Consider the following 20,476-nt stretch of genomic DNA (forward strand, 5'->3'; position numbering starts at 1 on the left):
TTGCTCTTGTAGAGGACCTGGGTTTAGTTCCCATCACCCACTTGGTGACTCACGACCACCTGTAACTCCAGTCCAGGTCTTCTCATCTCCTTGGGCACTAGACATGCATAAGGTGCATATACATTCATGCAGGCAAAATATCCATACACATAAAAATAAATCTAAAAACAAAACAAAAGGGTGTGAACATGAAGTGGCATCTTGGGCTTTACACTGCTATAGCTTAGGGGAGGCCGGCTCAGGTCTCAGTGTTGATAGTGCTGTTGGGTACCGCTGACCAGTCCACAGGGGAAAGGCCTACCATGGCGGGAAGAGAACCAAACATGACTTAATGAACTTGCATTTCAATTGAGTAGGATCTTTTATTTAAAAAAAAATATAAAATAAAAGAAAGAAAAAGCTTTTTATAAACTCTTTTGCTCAGCAACAATAAAAGAAAGAGGCATTCAACTGGCAACAATAGCTACCCAGCTCATAAAAAATCATTAGAAGGAACACTTTCTTTGTCTACCATGCCTGGCAATTTTGCTTGTAGGTCCCGATCCAGATCGCTTAGTGTCTACCTATAAAAATGAGGCCAGAGAACCTTTTTAGCAATCCCAGCTAATATATTACACTGACAGAAATTTTAATTTCCTAATGTATATAACTACACATAAATAAAATTTGGGCACATAAGCGACAAAACGTTTCTGACAACTAGATGGTACTGGCCCAGTGCTAACAGCATATACTCTCTGGGTTGCTCTTCCATTAGAAGCCAGTGAGGGGGGACACACACACACACACACACACATACACACACGCACGCACGCACACATGCACGCACTCGCACACACGCACGCACATGCACACACACCCTCCCACAGTCAGAGACCTGTGTTGGAGAGGAGTCGAAAGTGATGAGGGCAGTGGACGTGCCTCCCACTGAACAGCCTCCCTGGAAACTGTTCTCAGGCAAGAGGTCTCTGCAGCTAGCTCACCCTAAGTTGACTGAGCCACCGAAACCTCTTATTTGTGACATTAAGGATCTGACTGAGTCATCTGTTCCCACGAATGCCATTAAACTATTTTAAGCTAATTGTGAAATGTGTTGAAGATAAATCACAGAAAGCTATTTTCTGTACTCAAGGTTACCCATGACAACAAAATTCCTCCCCACACAGATATGCAGTCTTTAATGGCCTTGCTGGGTAATCATAAGTAACAACTCCTGGATTTCCTTGTTAATAGAACAGTATGAGGCAAAAGTCACCTGTGTTTAAAAGTACTTTTTCTATTTAGCTTGAACACTTGCACTTTAAGAGTGAATGCATTTTGCACCCTTACCATCTTGATAAAAACCCAGTACCATGTAGAACTTTGTAAATGTTGTTTAAACAAAGCAAAGGGCAATGCTCCAAAGACTAAACAAAACAGTGCCTGCGACATTCAACATCCTTTTTCCTTTGCATTCCGGTCCACCTTTTACATTCCGGTCCACCTTTTACATTGCAGATTGGCACAGCTAACTGTGATCTAATTGGCCCGACACTCTCCCCTGTAGCTGCTCATCAGAAGTGTACTTTCTCTGTGAAGTCATTCTATTTTTAAAAGGTCTTTCTTATTCTTAGACTTAAGCTCTTAGAGGAACCAGAAATTGCAGTATCAACAAAGCTTAATTGAGCAGAGTACGCAATGACAGGAAACAGAAAAGCAATCTTTACTGAAGGCAGGTAGCCATTCAAATAAGCGCTCTACAGGTTGAGGGTAACTAGTTGGCCAAAATCCAATTTTAAAACCACACCACTCTTTCAGAGAATTACGGCCGTACTCATATTCCAATTGGCAGTTGTGAGCTTAAACCTGAGGATCTGTGGTCAGCCGACCTGTCGCAGGATCTAGTGCATGCAGTGAGGTGCTTTATCAGAGGCCCAGCTCCAGCTCTGGTTGTTTGTTGTTGTTTGTATGCTTTGTGTCATTTCCTCGTTCTATAGTATTTCTAAGTTTCCCAGGCTGCCTTGGAACTTGCATTTGTCTTGTCAAACCCACCTAGGTAAGGGGTGTCCCACCACATCTTCCTGCCTCCATGACTTTTTTTTTTAAAAATAATGCCTAAAGCTGATATGATAGAGGGTTAAAGTCCGCTGAATGCTAACAAGGACAACTGACTCTTTCTCAGTCCTCTGGTGGAGACACAAAGGGCTCCCCTGTAAATCTGGCAGGCTCTGCAACTCTTAGATCACCAAGTATGCAGAAATGGTGCCTTGATAGATTCCAAACCTGGGATGAAGGGAGCAGGTTCCACTTCCTGTTTCCTGGACAACGGTCTCCTGCTATGTTGTGAGGCTGTTCTTGCAGCTCTATGAGAAGCCCATAGAAAGAGGGCTGAGAATCCAGGAAACAATCAGTTCCAACTTGCAGCCCTGTGACGTCGCTCCTCTAGCTACAGCTGATGCTGCAGGAGACAGTGATGAACTCGCTCACTGCACCAGGCCCAAATTAGTCAATGGTAAAATAACTATGGCGTGTATACTGAGCTTCAATCCAAGGCTTCCTAAAAGATGCACTCAGCTAAGTGGGGCAGTAACAGAATGTATTATAAACAGTTGCTACACGGCTAAAGCACCCATACACCCTTACTCTCTCCAATCGCCTTCCTAGACAGGGTTATTTTCTCTATGAGGGCTATAGACTGAGAAACTAAGTAACTGCTCGAGGTTACATACTTGGAAGAGAAACTTCAAAAGAAAATCTGACCTCAAGAGACATGCTTAGCGGGGAAGTGGAATCAGGAGGCTGGTGACTGGGCGTTGGGTGACTCAGTTACAGGGCTTGTTTTCCACACCGCTCTCTCCATCACTGACTTTTGAGGAACCTTGCACTGTTATCACAGGAACTAATATGTTTATTTCTGCTAGTTCTGGTTTCAGGAGAAATAATACTGACTCACCAATTATATGGTGTTTTGTAGATTTTTGGTTTTATGTTTTTCTTAAGCCCAGTCTAGCATTTGTTTCAGGAAGACCCTTACAAGTACTGAGACTTAAAATATACCCCCCCCCCCCAACACACACAAAACAGGGTTTCTCTGTGTAGCCTTGGCTGTCCTGGACTCACTTTGTAGACCAGGCTGGCCTGGAACTCACAGCGATCCACCTGCCTCTGGCTCCCGAGTGCTGGGATTACAGGCGTGCATCACCACGCCCGGCTTAAAATATACCTTTCTCATTGCACTTCATTAGCACATGATCTGCACTTGCCTGGTAGAACCCATTACTTACATGATTCATCTTTTCTCTTTATCAAACTCCTTCTGGGTCAGGATCCATGGTGGGTTTGTATAGGTGACTCTCAGAGGACCCACTGCATTATCTTATACGTCATAGCTGGGTCAATACATATTCACAGAATGAATTATTGAATAAGTGTACAGTGTAGGAAGACTACAGTCAAACGCACCCTTCCTAGGCCTGCCGAGCTCGCCCAGCCTTTCCTCAGAGGGCTGGCTTTGTGAAGCCTTGGTCACGCTGCTGCCTCTCCAAGTCCTCACGCTTCAGCCCCCACCCACTGCAAGTCACCATTTAGTAAGGTACACATGTTTTGGATCTTTTCCCCATGAAGTAGTAATCACTGTTTGGTCTCAAAATATTTAAAGGCAGAGTCTCAAGTTCTTCTAAAGCAAGGGACAATACATAAGCACTGAGAAGGCGACTTCAGCTCTTCCCACAAATTCCAGTGCCACCGTGAAGGTCAGACCCTTCTGTGTGTGTTGGGAGCAGAGAGAGGCTTAGATTAACATCACCACAGTCTCTAAAAGGAAAAGGTCACATATGAAATAACGTGAGAAGGCACCAGCTACAGAACTTATCAAGTCCCCTCCAGAGGGAATGGAGAGCAAGGCTGCATGGCTTTTATTACTGCACACTAGACGACAGAACAGACTCGGTCAATGTGAAACAGGACCGCGTTCCACAGTCTTCTGAAGAATGTTTTAAGTCTTGCATTTCATTTTCCTTCGGTGACCCCCGTCAGCATCAGTTAAGTTTGGTGGATGCTTCTAGCAAGTCTTTTGCTTCATTTATTTTGGATGCTAAGTAAGGAGATCCACCTGGAAGGACAAGGAGAAGTGAATGACTAAAAGGCTTAGGTCGTTACTGACATTTTAAAAAGTCAACACAGGAAAAAGAACAACAACTACAACTATATATAATTCACGTATTTTCTCATACATTTTTTTTCCTGACAAACTTTTATACGCTTACCAGAAATCAAAACAGCACAAATTAAACTCATTTGGTGAAATATTACAGGAACCCAACAATCAAAATAAATTTTCTGAGAAAAATATGAGTTACAATCAGTTGAAAAACACTCACTTGTTTTAAAGTTACCATATGGACATTTGGCCAGAATATTTTCTAAAATTAAGTGTATGCCTAGGTAGACAAAATAAGTTTCTTCACAGCTACATTTAAAATGCAACAAATATTCACTACCTTTAAGAAGGCAGTGAATCCATCTAAGGGAGTCTTTTCATGTCTTATCATAACTTCAAAAAATAAATGCATGTTTAAAAGGCTACTGATGCTGTGGCACGTGCCTTAATCCCAGCACTCAGGAGGCAGAGGCAGGGGGATCTCTGTGAGTTTGAGGCCAGCCTGGTCTACAAAGCAGGTCCTAGACACCATGTTTTGGAAAACAAACCAAACAAAAAATGAACACCCCCAAAATAAAAAAAGTAAATGTATTATAACTAAGATAAATACACTGATACACTGATAATAAAAATAATGATGTAATGCTAGAAGAAACTCTCCCCGTTCTCTGAAGTAACCCTTTTACAACATTTATAATGCAGTCTTAGATTTACAATGTCCTCAAATAAAATTAAGTCAGTTCCTTTTTACAGTTCTTTGCAATGAATTCTTTTTAATGCAAACAGTAAACTGAGGTGAATTTAAAATGTAGAATTATAATCATAAACAATGTTTATTTGACGTACAAAAATACCTCCAAACTGTCACATCAAAGCTGCACATCGTACACAGCCCTAACTTCCTTCTATTCCAGAGCACTGCCATTGCTTAATGCTCGAGCTACAGCTTCCAGTCTCTGCCTTTATTTGTATTTTTCTCCTAAGTACAAACTATCTAATGGCTGTTGAAAACATTGTAAACCCTCAATAACTTTTTAAAAACCCACAAGCATCTAGATAGTATAGGTATTACTGTCCTGTCTTTACTCGGGTCTTCTATTGTTACACCCCACCACTTTATGAAGGAAAAAGCAAGCAGCGAACACAGAACAACAAGCAAACGGAGCTGCAGCAGAGCTGGAGGAAGCTATATTTAGCTTTTGCCCTTGTGGATGCCACTGACATTTTCATATCAAGATCTGAAACACAATAAACATTTAAGTAATATATCACACAGTGACCCTGAATACACAATGAGAATTACAAGAAAGTTCATAACCCTTGTGGTTGTGAAATAAGTTGATTTTTATGATTATCTCTAATAATGACCTTGGAACACGCAAGGCTCATCTTTGTCAGCTGCTTTAATGTTTGACTCAGCAAAGAGTTGCCAGGCACTTTGTGTGCTCTAAAAAATATTAAAATAGTGATACTAGCTATAACCTTTAATTGATTAATATACATTCTGAGTATTTAAATTACAAGCTATTATAGGCTCATAACAGAAAACAAACAAACCAAAAAAGGGGCCATAACAGTGAAAGTATTATTAACCATATTTACTGATGAAGTAATGATGGTTTATTCAGAATAATCCTGAGTTCTCTGCCACTCCTTTGAAGTATGGGAGCACTAGGCTTGTAACTTAGGTACCAGGTAGAAAACTCAGCTTGGCTCTCATGCCTCCCAGTTCACCTTATAGTATCGGGAAGAGTCCCTGAGCCAAATCTACAATTGAGTTCCATCAACCAGAGGCACTCTTGTGTAGTCCCTGTAAAGTATCTGCTGCTTGCCCCAAATCCTGACTGATAGCAGGATAACTAACAGGGGGAATACACACACACACACTCTCTCTCTCTCTCTCTCTCTCTCTCTCTCTCTCTCTCTCTCTCTCTCTTTAATCTGTGTATGTTTACACTTGCATTAACCATTCCTATCATGAATCCTCCTAAAAGAACAAGCACACCAGTATAAAAGGACTGGAAGTTTCTAAGTCAGGCAGCTCTTCACTCTAGACATCTGATAGGCAAAGTGCACAGGTAAGTCTCTCCCTTTGCTTTGCTTTTCTATTCAGACACCAGGTATACAACTCCACACCCATCAAACGCTACAAAAAGCACACTTCACCTCCAATGCCCAAGCTGAGAGGGCTGGCAATGGAAGGAACCGCCAAGGCTGGCCCTTCAGAGTGGGCTCACTAGGTCAAGCGTTACATAGGTGGGAACCTTTGCCCAAACTCACCAAACTGCACACTGAGACAGGATACAGCACCGTGAAGTACATACCTATTTGATACAGACGTCTGATAGGGTTTATTTATTAAAGACATCAGCCCAGTGGACGTTGGCTAAAGGAGACTATGTTTTCAAATAATATAAAGATTTATATCAATAAAAATAAAGTAAGCATTGCTGTGATAATTATCATAGGAAAACTACTTTAAGACAAAATGCAGTAATAGAGATTCATGGTATGGGATAAAACAACGAGATCTGGATTTTGTACATGCCTAACATCTTAGGATCAGAACATATAGAGAAAACACTGACAGAACCAAAAGGAAAAACACACAGTCATTCTGAGGTTTAAGACACTTCTCTCAATAATTCACTGAACAAGTAGAGAAAGAGTTAGGACATCAGAATAAATAAATAACAGGATGTGCAAATGTAATTGTACTGAGGTACATAAACCATTCCACCCTACAAAAGCAGATACAACTTTTAAGCTGCAAACTTAGGACACTCTGAAATTCACCAAGTCTCAGTAAACTAAAAACTCTCAAAATCAGCAGCAAGTGTGTTCTGATGACAGTGACTAGCCAAGTTTAGAAACCAAGAGTGTTATGAAAATATTACAGGTCATTTCTGTATACTTCAATTTTCTAGTAAATTCACGTGTTGTATTTTACAAAAGTGACTAGGCTAAGAGAGGACTCAGAGGTGAACAACGCTTGTGGCTCTTCCAGAGGACCCCGAGCTCAGGTCTAGTAGCCTATGTCAGCCAGCTGTCTGTTAGCTCTGGCTAACAGAGGTCTAATGCCTCTGGCCACTCTGCAGGCCCTGTGGCCCCATGTAGACTCAAATGCCTATACATAATTAAGAAAAGAAAACATTTCTTTAAAAGTTACCAGAGATTGAAGGAAAAAATACAAGTCATGTAGAGTACTGACACACAAGTCTACATGGGAAGAATTATAATAGAAACTGACAACATACCTAGAGGATCTCAATGTCTAGAAATAATTCACAAAGAGACCACAAATGTAATTAGCATTCAAGAGCAATTCAACATATGCAAAGGTTAGTTTCTTTTAAAACAAGGAGAAAAAAAAAAGGGGGGGGGGCATAAGACAGGTCGGCAGGCAAAGGCACTTAAGCTAAGAGCCTGGGCTCTGTCCTCCAGACTCAGATGGTACAGAACTGATTGCACACAGGCTCACACTCTTCTCTCTCAGTGAAAATTTTATTGAAATTTTTAAATAAAAATAAATTCCAGGAAAAAAATGTGTTCTATCACAACCAGTAAAAAGAACCCCGAGGAACTCTATAAAAGGATTGCTATAGGTTGAGAACCACTAACCTAGAGGCAAGATACAGACCTTATTAGGAAAGGGAAACAGAATGCATAGTTATAGATGGTGGGTGGGAGGGTTAAGAGGGAGGAGAGGGAAGGTGGGTAAATGGGAGAGACAACTAAAATTAAAAGGCATTTGTGGGATAGTATGGAAGTAACTTTAGAAGTAGAAACTTGCTAAAATATAGACATATATGAAAGTGGTCTAAGTGAAATTGTCAAATTTCATTAAAGGGAGAGACAAAGTCCCAAATGGCCATCTCTTGTCACCCAATGAAGCTTCCAGTACTAGAACTGGGTTACATCTAATTGAGTTGTTGGCTAAAGCAGCCTCACAGGAATCTGCAAACAATCCAGGCTCTTGCCAAGACTATAGGTTGCTCTCCACAAACTGACAGCAAGGTCTCATTGCTGAAGACATCACTTGCACAACTCACTGAACATGGAGATGTCGAATTGCTTTCTACACTGAGCCTTAACCGCTGTGTTCCAGCATCTTTAGTATAGGAAGGTATTCTGTACACTGTCAAAAGAGAAATGTAAACACCAGATCAAGCAGGAACCCCTCATCTATAACGGTATACTACCTGCAAGATACGCTAGAGCAACGGTAGCACACCAATGACTGATCTAACTTAAAGGCCTACCTACTCCCATACCCAACACTGCTTGGGTGACCAAGAACCTGACACTAAATAGCCAAGGGATTTAGATAATAAAACCAAATAATGCTGGTCTAAGAAAAGAAAAGAAAAAATGTAGTGATAAAATTACCCTTAATGATATTGTGCTATTGTATAGATTAGTGACTTGCTCAAGCATCATCAGAAAAGCTTCCTCTTGCAGCAGATAAGAGACCCACAACCAGACCACTATGCAGAGAGTAAGAGACCTTGGGACACTCAGTTCAAATGGGATGTCTCCGCCAAATGCCTCCCCTCAGAGCTCAGAGAACTCTATGGAAGAGGAGGCAGAAAGGGTGTAAGAGCCAGAGGAGATAGAGACAGCAAAAACAAAACTAAACTAAAACTAAAACCCCAAACAACAACAAAACCCCAAACCAACCAAACAACAAGTCATTCTGTGTTTCCCAGTGCATGATCCTCTCGTGGGCCGGTCCAGGACCTGTTGGCTTCCAGGAAGGAGTGGATGGAACCTGGTGTCTCAGGTTCCACTTCCTGATTCCTTCAGGAAAGGCTAGAGTGCTCAGGGCAAAGTCTGTGTGCAAGGCTCCAGGTCACACCAGGGGTGTGGAAAGGAGCTTTCCACTATGTTACAATTAGCGCTCTCTCTCTCTCTCCCCGTCTCTTTTATTAAATATTTATTTATTTATTATTATATACACACTATTCTGCCTTGCATGTGCACTTGCATACCAGGAAAGGCAATGAGATCTCATTATAGATGGTTGTGAGTCACCATGCGGTTGCTGGTAACTGAACTCGGGACCTTTAAACGAGCTGACAGCGCTCTGACCCTCTGAGCCATCTCTCCAGCTCTTTTTAAGGTGACTGCCAGCAGCATACAGTAGTGGAAACTTGGCTGTTCCAAAGCCGGTGGTGATACTGAACTGTTACAGCCCCCCAAGATTCTTATTGTTTGTGAGCAAACTGTCATGTACCCCAACTATTGCTGTTTAATTTTGCCTAAGACATTATTCCTTATTGGCTGATTTAAAAGCCACTATGTAGACAGGACAGAGAGAATCTGGGGAAGGAGAGGCAGGCAGGCACCAGAGGAAGAAATACAATCACTGCGATGGGTTAGGTGGAGGGACACACGGTCCCATCAGTGTGATGGAGGACATGGACAATATTAGCAAGTATTTTGGGATAATGGACAGGGGCTAGGCCGATAGGAATTGTTAGAAGCAGATGGCATGGGATGGAGGCCTGGAGATAATGGAAGGTACTTTAGGGCATTAATATCTGCCCAGCCCAGGTGAACCAAGGCTATTCCAGGTGTCTGTGTCTTTTATTGATTGATGGTGGGTTAGAAAATACCATCATAATAATTATAAGACTGATAATAAACATTTATTAGGCCGTAATTTTAAATTAACAGCAACACAAATTGGCAGGGTTTTTGTAGTTGTTCTTCGGTTTTGGTTGTTTTTGAGATTTAGAACAGGTTGGCCTGAAGAACTTAAGAGTGACCTTTCTGCCTACCTTGGGAGTCCAGTGATTCATGACAAGCACCACCATGTCAGGATTTGGTAATTCTTAAATTTATTTAAAAATGAAAATGGCCAAATAGCCAACCCCCCCAAAAGACATTAAGTAAGAAAAAGCACGTAAGACTTCCATTGTTAGAATAAAGCTTTTTTGTAACTTGAAGCTATACAGCCAATACAAGATGACACAGTATAAAACCAACGTAAGGAAACCAACCAGTGAAAGGAGAGAAAATATAGAAACACCTGATTATTTGATTTATCACAAAGTTAGCACTACAGGCCAGTGAGAAACAATGCCCTTTTCTGTAAGTGGTACTATGGTACTTGGACCAGAAATAATCTAAGCTTTACCACTGGCTCAGGGAGCACATAAAAGCAGTTTCTAAGGTAGAATGTTTAAACTTATCACAGTAGCCTTGAGATTTTCATGACCATGAAAGAAGGAAAATTTTCTTCAAACAAACTAACCCACTGTAAATGAAAATGGTAAACTGGGCTACTTTAAAATTAAAGACTTCTGTTCGTAAATGAACACCATTAACAGTGTTAGAATCTGCTTCAGTCTGCACACCTGTGATGTCATTGCTTACCTGCCATGGGGGCGTGGCCCTGCCCAGGGCTGTATAAAAGGACAAACCCTCCTCCTGGTCTCTCTCTACCCCTTCTCTCTTATTCTTCCTCTGTCTCTGTCTCTCTCTGTCTTTCTGGGGTACCCCTCCCCGCTTTCTTTCTCTTCCCATGCTCATTTAATAAACTCTTCTACAACATACTACCTGGCATCTGGTACCTTATTAAGTTATATCTTTATTTTTAATGATAAAAAACAGTACAGAAAACAAGGGTCAGAGAAATGATATTTGCAATGCAAAGGACTCTTACTTGGAACATTCACATATGTTGTTCCCAAATGTTATTAAAAAAAAAAAAAAAAGACAAGCTGGGAGGGCACAGTGGTGCACACCTGTGATCCCACCACTGACGGGTGGAGGCAGGAGGATCAAGAGGTCATGCTTGGTACAGAAGGAGTTTGAGGCCATTTTTTAATCCAGGTATTGACTACATTGGTGGGTCCACTCTGTAATAATTTACTGATGTGTACACTTTCATGGATGTGTACTTTAAGTTTTAAAGTTTATGTCAACACTGTGTGGTCTGATGACACTTCAAACGATGAGTGTTGAACAAGCTTTGACTAAGGCTGCGGGCTGGGGAAGCGCCACTCCAATGCAGTCTCACTGAGCTCCCAGACGACAAGTGCACTGACTTGCTTCTTATTTTCATTAGGTAAAGAGAGGGAATTCACAAGAACCTACCCAGCTAACAGATGCCATAGAGGTAATCTGTGCTGCCTGAGCCCGCACTCCTTAGTCACCATCTCACACCTCACTTATCAGACTTCCTGCTTATAATATCCTGCCATAATAACATTGGTTGCCTTTTTCTTAAAATGTTCAAGCCCATACTCCGATCCCTGCTCTTCTCCCTTATCATTTCCTTGTGATCAACCTTGTAAAGCTTGAGCCTGGCTAATAGTAGACAGCAAACTCCTTGGGAAATCATGGTGTCTTAGGTCTCTGTGTTATTCACATCACTCTGAGCACACGTATGAAGCGACACGGCTTGATGGAAGGGATGGATGCAACGAGGCTCTATCTAGCCTTCTGTTCTTATGTCAACTCCAGTTCCACAGAAGCACCTCCCCAGAGACTGAGGCAGGGGAAAAGTGTGCAATGCAATTCCCATGATAAGAACAACCAGCAAAGTAGAGACAGCTAAAAGAGCCTATAGTTTTGACACATGGCTTCCCAATCTGATAAGGGCCATCCACAGAATGCTAGAGCTGATACTACACCCAATGGTGAAAGACTAGGATTTTCCTCTAAGATCAGATATGAAAACAAGGATGCCCATTTTTATCACTTGTGTTTAATTTACTTGGGTTTCAAACCAAGGTGTTCCATATGAAAAAGAAACAAAAGGCATTCAGACAAGAAAGCAAGAAGTTAAAATCTCTATTAATGGATGATATAATCTTATATACAAATAACCCACCCCGAAGAACACTCAAAATCATTAGAATTAATTATTTCAAGGTTGCAGAACATATGACCAACAAACGAAAATCATTGCATTCCTATACATTTGCACAGAATAACCCCAAAACAAAACCAAGACAATAACCCCATTCACAAAAGCATCAAAAAGAATAGGAAATTAGAAGCACAAAACACAGATGCAATTACAGAATATTTAAATACTCGAGAAAACATCCCATACACACGATCAGATCACTTAACACTGTTATAACAGAGAAACTCCCCAAATTGCTTTACAAATTAAGATAATTCCCATCAAAACTCCTTTGTAGAAACTGAAAAGCTGATAGTAAGACTAACACCGAATTGAATGGAAGGTGCCAGAACAGCACACACACTCCTGCAACAGAAGAATACGTAGGATACGTAGGGCTAACACTGCACGACGTGAAAACTTCTTTCAAAGCAATTATAATCAAGACTTTGTTGTATTGGCACCAGGACATGATCAATGGAATACAACTGAAGAGTTGGGGAAGGAAGTGAGGGTGTGTCTAGTCTGCTCTCTACTGCAAACACCATGGCCAAAAGCAACCTTGGGAGGAAAGGGTTTAATTACTTTACATGTCACATTCACAGTCCAAGCAAAGCAGGAGACAAGAGGGGAGTCAGAGACCACAGAGGACCACTGCTTACTTGCTTGCTCAGCTTGCTCTCTTATAGCAGCCAGAACCACCTCTTACAGGGTGGCCCTGCCCACAGTGATCTGGATCCTCCCACATCATCCACTAATCAAGAAAATGTCCTGCAGACTTGCCTACTGGCGATAAGATGGAGGTATTTTCTCAATTGAGTCTCACGGGACTCTAGCTTGTATCAAGGTGAAAAAAACAACAAAGCCTAAGCAGGAAAAGGGTTTCTACCTGAGGTGATTAAAATGTTCTAAAGTTTACTATGCTGAGGGTTGTAAATGTCTATTCCTCTATTACACACTACTGAAACTTCCACATTTTAACTCAATAAATATGAATACCTTATCTCAACCAGGTGTATTTAAACAATCACATAGACTCAGCAGTGCTGGGTAAACAGATGTTAGCTGAATGAAGGGTGAGAACAGAAGACCATGTAATACCTAGTGTTTAATAAAGACACTGAATGTCCTCCATACAGATCAAGACTGTATAAACTTTCTTGTAGTTTTTTACTAGGAGCCTTGTAGGCTTTGAGAACTATATGCCCATGGCTGTTTTTCACATCAAACACCGCCACATTTCTGTCCTATATTTATACAGTTGATTCAGAAGCCTAAAAGTACATTTATATTGACTTAAGTGTCAATTCTTCTGACTCATCAGTATCTCGCTGATCATTTCACTGATAGACAAGCATGCTCAAATTACGTTTCCCCACATTCTTTTCTGAAAGGCTGCTATCCTCTTATGCAGCTTACTGCATTTCCCCCTTTTCCTCACAAATCAAAAATGAGTGGGGCATGCCTGTAATCTCAGCACTCGGGAGGCAGAGGCAGGAGGATATCTGTGAGTTGAAGGCCAGACTGGTCTACAAAGTTGAGACCAGGACAGCCGAGGCTACACAGAGAAACCCCGTCTCAAACAAACAAAACAAACAAACAAACAAACAAACAAACAAAAAGTGTTTCTACTTCTAAATCAGTGCCAACTGAAACTGTCTTTAAGGTCACAGATTCTCCTCGCCTCTTTTTTTGTTTGTTTGTCAAGATACGGTTTCTTAGAGTAGCCCTGGCTGTCCAGGAGCTCACTCTGTAGACAGGCAGTCTTCAAACTCTGAGATTCTCCTGCCTCTCTGCCCCTGCCCCTGCCTGGATTAACATGTGTACTACCACTGCCCAACAGAGAGTCTTTCAGCTTAATGGTCCTCACAGTGGCACTCAGTTCAGTTGGCTTTTCTGTCTCAGCTTCAATTATAATATTTTCTCCTTCCATCTCTTTTGCTGATTTTTCCTTTTCTTATTTATAAATAAATATTTGAGTTCTTTCTATGGCTTTTAACTTGGTAACATTTTTGTAGTGCTGGGGATTGAATCGAGGGGTTTTGTGCATACTACACAGTGCTCTGCCACTGAGCCATATCCCAAACCCACTAAAAAACAAACAAAAACCCCTAGAAATCAAGACCTCAAACCAAACCAAAAAGGAGACAAAGTCTCAATATGGCACCCAGCCTGGGCAAGTTAAAGGCAGAATTCATTATCTTTTGCCTTGCATCCAGGGTTGCTAGAGTTTTAGGACTGCAGCCCTGACCTTTGTGACTTAACACTAAGATGCATACACCTCTTCTGAACTCTTAATTTGTTCATCTCTCTACTCTCCACTTCCACCTGGATTGTCTCCTGAATACTTCATCCAACACTAAGACAATATTCTTTCTCTCCAATCTTGTCTAAAATCTACCTGCCCTCGCTAAGTCCTCTTTCTTTCAGTAAATTGCTCCAGTATCAATTGAACTCTTTAATTCAGAGCTTAACCAGAAATAGTGTATTTCCAGCACCAACTGAGAATAACTGATTATCTCAAATTCATCTTCTTCTCTGTCCTGAAGTAGATCACAATTAGTATTTCCATGTAGAATTTGAAACCAGCCTTCCCGACAGCCCACCATTCAATTTACCTGCATGACAGATGCTTTGAAAGTGAACTCTTTAACTTCTGCCTCCAGTAATGATAGAACAGCTTGTTAGAGACCATTGCTCACATTGAAAAAACAATCAGACAAAATTAGACAAAAATGACACCCCCCCCAATAAAAATAAAAACAAGGTCCTTCCTGCTTTTTAGGATGATAAGGAAGGTATTAAGGAAACAAGGCTGTAAGTGTCCAAAAGTTCTGGGAGAGACATGAGGAAGCTGAAGAGATTATAACTGTTGACACGTACTGTTCCTCTCTCAGGCTATTTGCTTGTCCTTGGTATGGCAAGGAGGCTAAAATGTAGGCAAATGCCCAGGGAAGGCTGATCAAGGGCAGGACTGTTCACTATCCCATGCCATAAAAAGACAAAACCTAACTGCAGTATAATACGAAGGGTCTAGGATCCAATGTGGGGGCAGGGAGCAGTGTTGAAACAGAAATCTCATGACTTAAGCTTCTCTCTAAATATAATCAATTTTCAGCCTTGAATATGGTAGAAGACTAAGAAACAAGAAAGCCAGGAGCTTCAGTTTTTGCATTTGTCAGATGACCAGAAGGACAAACAGGGACAGAGGTCAGAACCAGTTCTAATAAGCACTTTGGACCTGGGCTGGGAACTCTGGAGCGCTTCTCAGGCATCAGACTCTCTAGAGGCCTTGGCAAAGCAGACTTCTGGCCCTGTCTTATTTCTGATTCTGAAGTTCTAAGGTGAACCCAAAAGTTTGCTGCTAATCCCCAGCCTACATCACTCCACAGTGAAACACACCAACACTTGCTCATCTGGAACCCTCAGTGAAGCAGAACTTTTCAAATAACCAGCAAATGATGTTACTTACAAAGTCATATTTGGGTATAAAAATCCATTCAAAGTTCATGTTAGACCAGTACATTTTCTATAATGAACTGTGGAAAATCATCAGTGTGGTTTTAGATTCCAAATGCAATCAATGTTAAGAAACCGCCACTACTGAACTCTGGTTTAGAGTCTTCTCAGGCATCTGGGAAACACTCATTCTTCCTTCCCAACCACCTGAGCATGTCAAGTCCTAGCTTCTTTATATACTTAAACAAAGCTGCATATTATAAGAGACTCACATGGGGATGTATGTATTTTTTACTAAGCCAGAGTAAAGATCAAGAAAAAAAGTAAAGCAAGTACATTTTTTACACTATGATTGTGAAAAAAATTATGAAAACAAACGTTATGTAAGAATTATATTACTTCTATTAACATATATTTTAAAATAATTTAATGCATAAATTGTGAAGAGAAAAGAAACTAAGGTTTGCTACCAACCACAAACAAAATGGCATGCTTCCTACAGAAGAAATAGTGCTGAAATAGCATATCCCTTCACCTAGTTTTCTTTCAAGGTCTGAAGGACATTATTTTTTTTTCTCCCCAGGTCCTCTCAGAAGGACAAATCAAAATGAAAAACAAACCCACACTACCAGAAGCAGAGACACAAGTAAACACAAGGTGTATGACACAGCCATGCCTATGCCATGGCCAACTGTCCAATCCCCTGACACAGCCATGCCTATGCCATGGCCAACTGTCCAATCCCCTGACACAGCCATGCCTATGCCATGGCCAACTGTCTAATCCCCTGACACAGCTATGCCTATGCCATCTCCAACTGTCCAATCCCCTGACACAGCCATGCCTATGCCATCCCCAACTGTCTAATTCCCTGACACAGCCATGCCTATGCCATCCCCAACTGTCCAATCCCCTATAAAGAAACTCGAAACTAAAGAGATCATGGAAATACCTGAGGAGAGAAAAATCTAGAATCTTACTTTTTTTAAAAAAAAATATTGATCACTTAGAAGAACAAACAGATGAAGAAATTAAGGAAATTTATCAAGACTTTGACAAGCCAGATTGCAAAGTGAATGAAACAGTAAGTTAAATGCAAGTCCAAAATATAAAGGAACAATTTAGCAGAGACTGAAACACTGAAAAGGAGCCAAACAAATATTTGAAATGAATGAGACAGCTGTTAGGTCTCAAAGAAATCCAGGACAAATGGGTAACTTAGGTGCCTATTGTATCAAAGTGGACTCTGGCACCAGTCTCTCGTGAGCATGGCCAACACCTGTTATAGAGGCCTGGCTCCTCTGTGCACTTCTCAGTCCCCTACCCCGAACCTCTCCTGCCCCTGCCCTTCCCTTCCCTTCCCCCAGCTTCTCTGATTCCTATATACCTCAGCTATTTTGGCTACAGGTCCTTTTGGTCTCTTGGTCTTCTGGCTCACTCCTGGTCTCTTTGCCCCTGGTCCCTTCTCCTTCCCTCTCTCTTCTCTCTTTTTCACTCTCTTGCCTTCCCCCATTTCTCTTCTCATGGCCTAGTCTATTCTACAGGCCCGGTTTAGTTTGCACTCTTCTAGGTGCCTCTGGTCATGCTCTCTGTCATCTCTACAATAAACCTACTCACCCATACCCAGGGGCAGTCATGTCTTCATTTTTTTCATTCAATGATCAGTCAAGTAAACACCACAACAGACACCATCAGTAATAAACAAAACTATTCTGAAGAGCACAGTTCAGTGATAGAGGACTGAGTCAAGACAATAATGCAAATACATGGAAGGGGAAGATGAAGGAGTAGGAGTGATATTTTCAAATCATCTGTGACATACTCAAGATGTTGAACTTGAGAATTCACGGTATAGAAGGAATAGAGGTAAAGTCAAATAGAGTAGACTGACTATTTAACAAAATTATAGCAGAGAACGCTCCAAACTTAGAGAAATGTAGATATGCAAGCACAAGAGGCCTACAGTAGCTCCAAACAGACATGATAAAGAAAATTCTCCATGACACATCTTAGTCAGGATGTCAAAAATACAAAGAAAAAAATCTTAAAAGTATCACGAGAAAGACATTAATTAAATGCAAAGGCAGAAATATCAGAATCACCCCAGACTTTACATTAGCGACAACAATAACAAAAGCCAGAAGAGCTTGAAATGAAACACTTCAAACTCCTAAGAGTTTTAAACAACTGGGGGCCAAGAATGCTATAAAAGTATCTTCTAAATTGATGGAGAAATAAGGATATTTTAAGACAAACATAAATTAAGCCAATTAATAACAACTGAGCCAGCACTGAAGAAAGTCTTAATGGAATACTTTATAGGGAGGAAGAAGAAAGATAGCCCCCTTTAGGAACATACATGGAAGTTTACACTCCATGAAAGTAACTAAGACCGCAGCAGACCACAGCCAACACAGCAATCCAGCATAGTAAGACAATACATTATGAACAAGTGGACTTCATCAGGGGATGGCAAGATTGGTCAACATAAATAACCTACTTTATTTTTTCAGACAAAGGATTTATCTCAGTGAATCAAGAGCTCATCCATTGCCCAGGCCAGTGAGTGCTGGGGATCCATGTCTTTGCCTCCCCAGACAAGAGCACGGACATGTACGCCTGGCTTCTTCATGGGTACTAAGGACCTTAGGTCCTCATGCTGCATAGTAAGCAATTTGCCCACTGAGCCATCTTTCCAGCCCATAAAACATGTTGTTTTAAATCTCTCATTACTTTAAAAAATGTATTATAAAATTATCTGCTCACACACACACAAAAAAAACCTCCAAGGTCTTAAAGCTAAATAATTAAAATGAAGACAAAAAAGAGGAATTGTGTGTGTGTGTGTGTGTGTGTGTGTGTGTGTGTGTGTGTGTGTGTGTGTGTTGGGGATAGTCTATTTCATAGATTATAAAAGAAAATTAGCTGGGCACAGTCACATATGCCTTTAATCCCAGCACCCAAGAGGTAGAGACATGCTCTGTCAGTTTGAGGATACCCTGGTCTCTATATATATATAGCAAATTCCAGGACAGCCAAGGCTACACAGTAGGACCTTGTCACAAAACAAAACAAAATATAATAAGAATCAAACTAGGTAGGCATTGGTTTTTCTTAGAGAATCCATATGACTCTAGTGATTACACATTTCTCCTTCTAAATAATTATAACACTTGCTTAAATGTAAAATATTGTAGTAGGTTGTAATTTTATCTGGGATAAATATATCCATGTCAACATGGCATTTAATTAAAGAAAAATTCATTCAGAATCATAAAAACATAACTTTTTTTTAACCCCAATACGTTAATTTTGATTTCACACATGTAAAAGTACAAGAACACTAAGTCTTTACTGAAAGAGATATAGCTGGGGCAGGACTGGGATTCTCTCCAGTGTAGGCAGACACACTTGACTTCATTGTGAAGAAGAGCTGTGCAGAAGCTGGAGCTGCCCACCTGCAACTGAGACTAGGAAAACCTCTATTCCAAGTCTTTAAACTGAGTTAACAGGCCATTTTCTCCCCAATAGGAAAAGGTCCGAATTCAAGATACATCATCAATTCCATTAGTGTCCTCTGGACTATTGTATGATCAAGACTGGTGATTGCATGATCAATGCTACCTTCTTATATGACACAAAGCCACTGCATATTTGGATATCACAACAAGAGATCCAAGTGTGTGTGTGTGTGTGTGTGTGTGTGTGTATGATATTTTATACACATAACACATCCTTTTGATTTCTTACACACAGAAAAATGTTATGAAACACAATTTAGACAAAGGAGTCCCTGCAGTCAGCCTGGAGAGGGTGAAGTGTGTTCTAGCATACAAAAGCCCTGGTTTGGATCCCTAGCACCTCAGTGACCATGAGGAATAGGAGGATCAAAGTTCAAGATCACCCTCGGCTACATGATGAATTTGAAGCCAGAGGGCAGCTGGGCTCCAGGATATCCTATCTTCAAATAGGAAGAGGAAGGAAAGCCTGTAGCCTACAGCTTTCAAATTTACCTGCCTGTCTGTCTTCCCTCCTGGATGCTCATCAAACTACCTGACTTTATAACAACTCCCTTCTTCAGCAATTAAGACAAGTTGATAAACTAAGACATTAGCCTTAAGTCCTCAGATCAAATACCTGAGATATTTTTTATTCCATTAATCTTCTAGTCCACTAAATTGAAGAGGTAAAATTTACTTTATACTGAATGAAACACACCTAGATGCTCATTTCAAACTAGTTACAAAACATTATTTTCAGCCATTTCTCACATTTACTTCCTGGAGTCATTTTCTTTGCACAACCTGATAAGGAAGTGTGTGTGTGTGTGTGTGTGTGTGTGTGTGTGTGTGTGTGTGTTAAAAGTAACAGCTGGTTGCACATGTGCTGCTTCAAGTTTATCCCACCAGCTGCTAACAAACAAACAGAAAAGTTACTTTGGGCAGAGCTGGGGAGCAGTCCTGGGTCTCAGCGCCGGGAGAGGGCGGTATCTGCAGGGCTTACAACACCTAGCACTAACCCCAGCAGCACAGCTATGGTGGGGAAACAGAAAGGTGAGGACAGAACTGAACTGCTCCCTGCCATGCTTCCCAAGATTCCTGAGGTCAATGAAACAGTCTTGTTTAAAACTCTGTAACTTCTCTAAAGATTAAGTGTCACATTTATGAGCCAGCATTCCAACCTCATCACCCACAGTAGATAAGAATACTCCTCTTAGTTCATTGTACTTGCCTCTTCCCTAATGTGACTTTCTGAATTTTCCTCCTACTGTGATAAAATACCCAGACAAAAGCAGCTCAGGGGAGAAAAGGGTTTAGCACACAGTTCGAGGCCCATCATGGCAGAAGTCACCAATGAGTGCAGGAGGACAATGTTCAACTAGGTTCCTTATCTTATACAGCCCAGAATCCCTTGCTCAGAGAATGGTGTCATCCACAGAGGGTGGGTCTCATGTCCATAGTTCTGTCCCCTATGAGATTCTAGATTCTTTCAAGTTGACAATTGTCACTGACCATCAC

General features: G+C 41.0%; 1 protein-coding gene across 1 annotated transcript in view; it reads right to left on the reverse strand.

Moving 5' to 3' along the window:
* Nucleotides 1–3,989: 3,989 nt before the first annotated feature.
* Nucleotides 3,990–20,476, reverse strand: part of Dnajc15 (DnaJ heat shock protein family (Hsp40) member C15) — a 55,513-nt gene continuing 39,026 nt past the window's right edge. The window contains exon 6 of the mRNA XM_051160860.1: nucleotides 3,990–4,090. Within this exon, the coding sequence (XP_051016817.1) occupies nucleotides 4,017–4,090 (74 nt within the window). The 3' untranslated portion in view covers nucleotides 3,990–4,016. The remainder of the gene's footprint in view (nucleotides 4,091–20,476) is intronic.

Source organism: Acomys russatus, chromosome 18 (assembly GCF_903995435.1).
Source record: "Acomys russatus chromosome 18, mAcoRus1.1, whole genome shotgun sequence".
Taxonomy (NCBI): domain Eukaryota; kingdom Metazoa; phylum Chordata; class Mammalia; order Rodentia; family Muridae; genus Acomys; species Acomys russatus.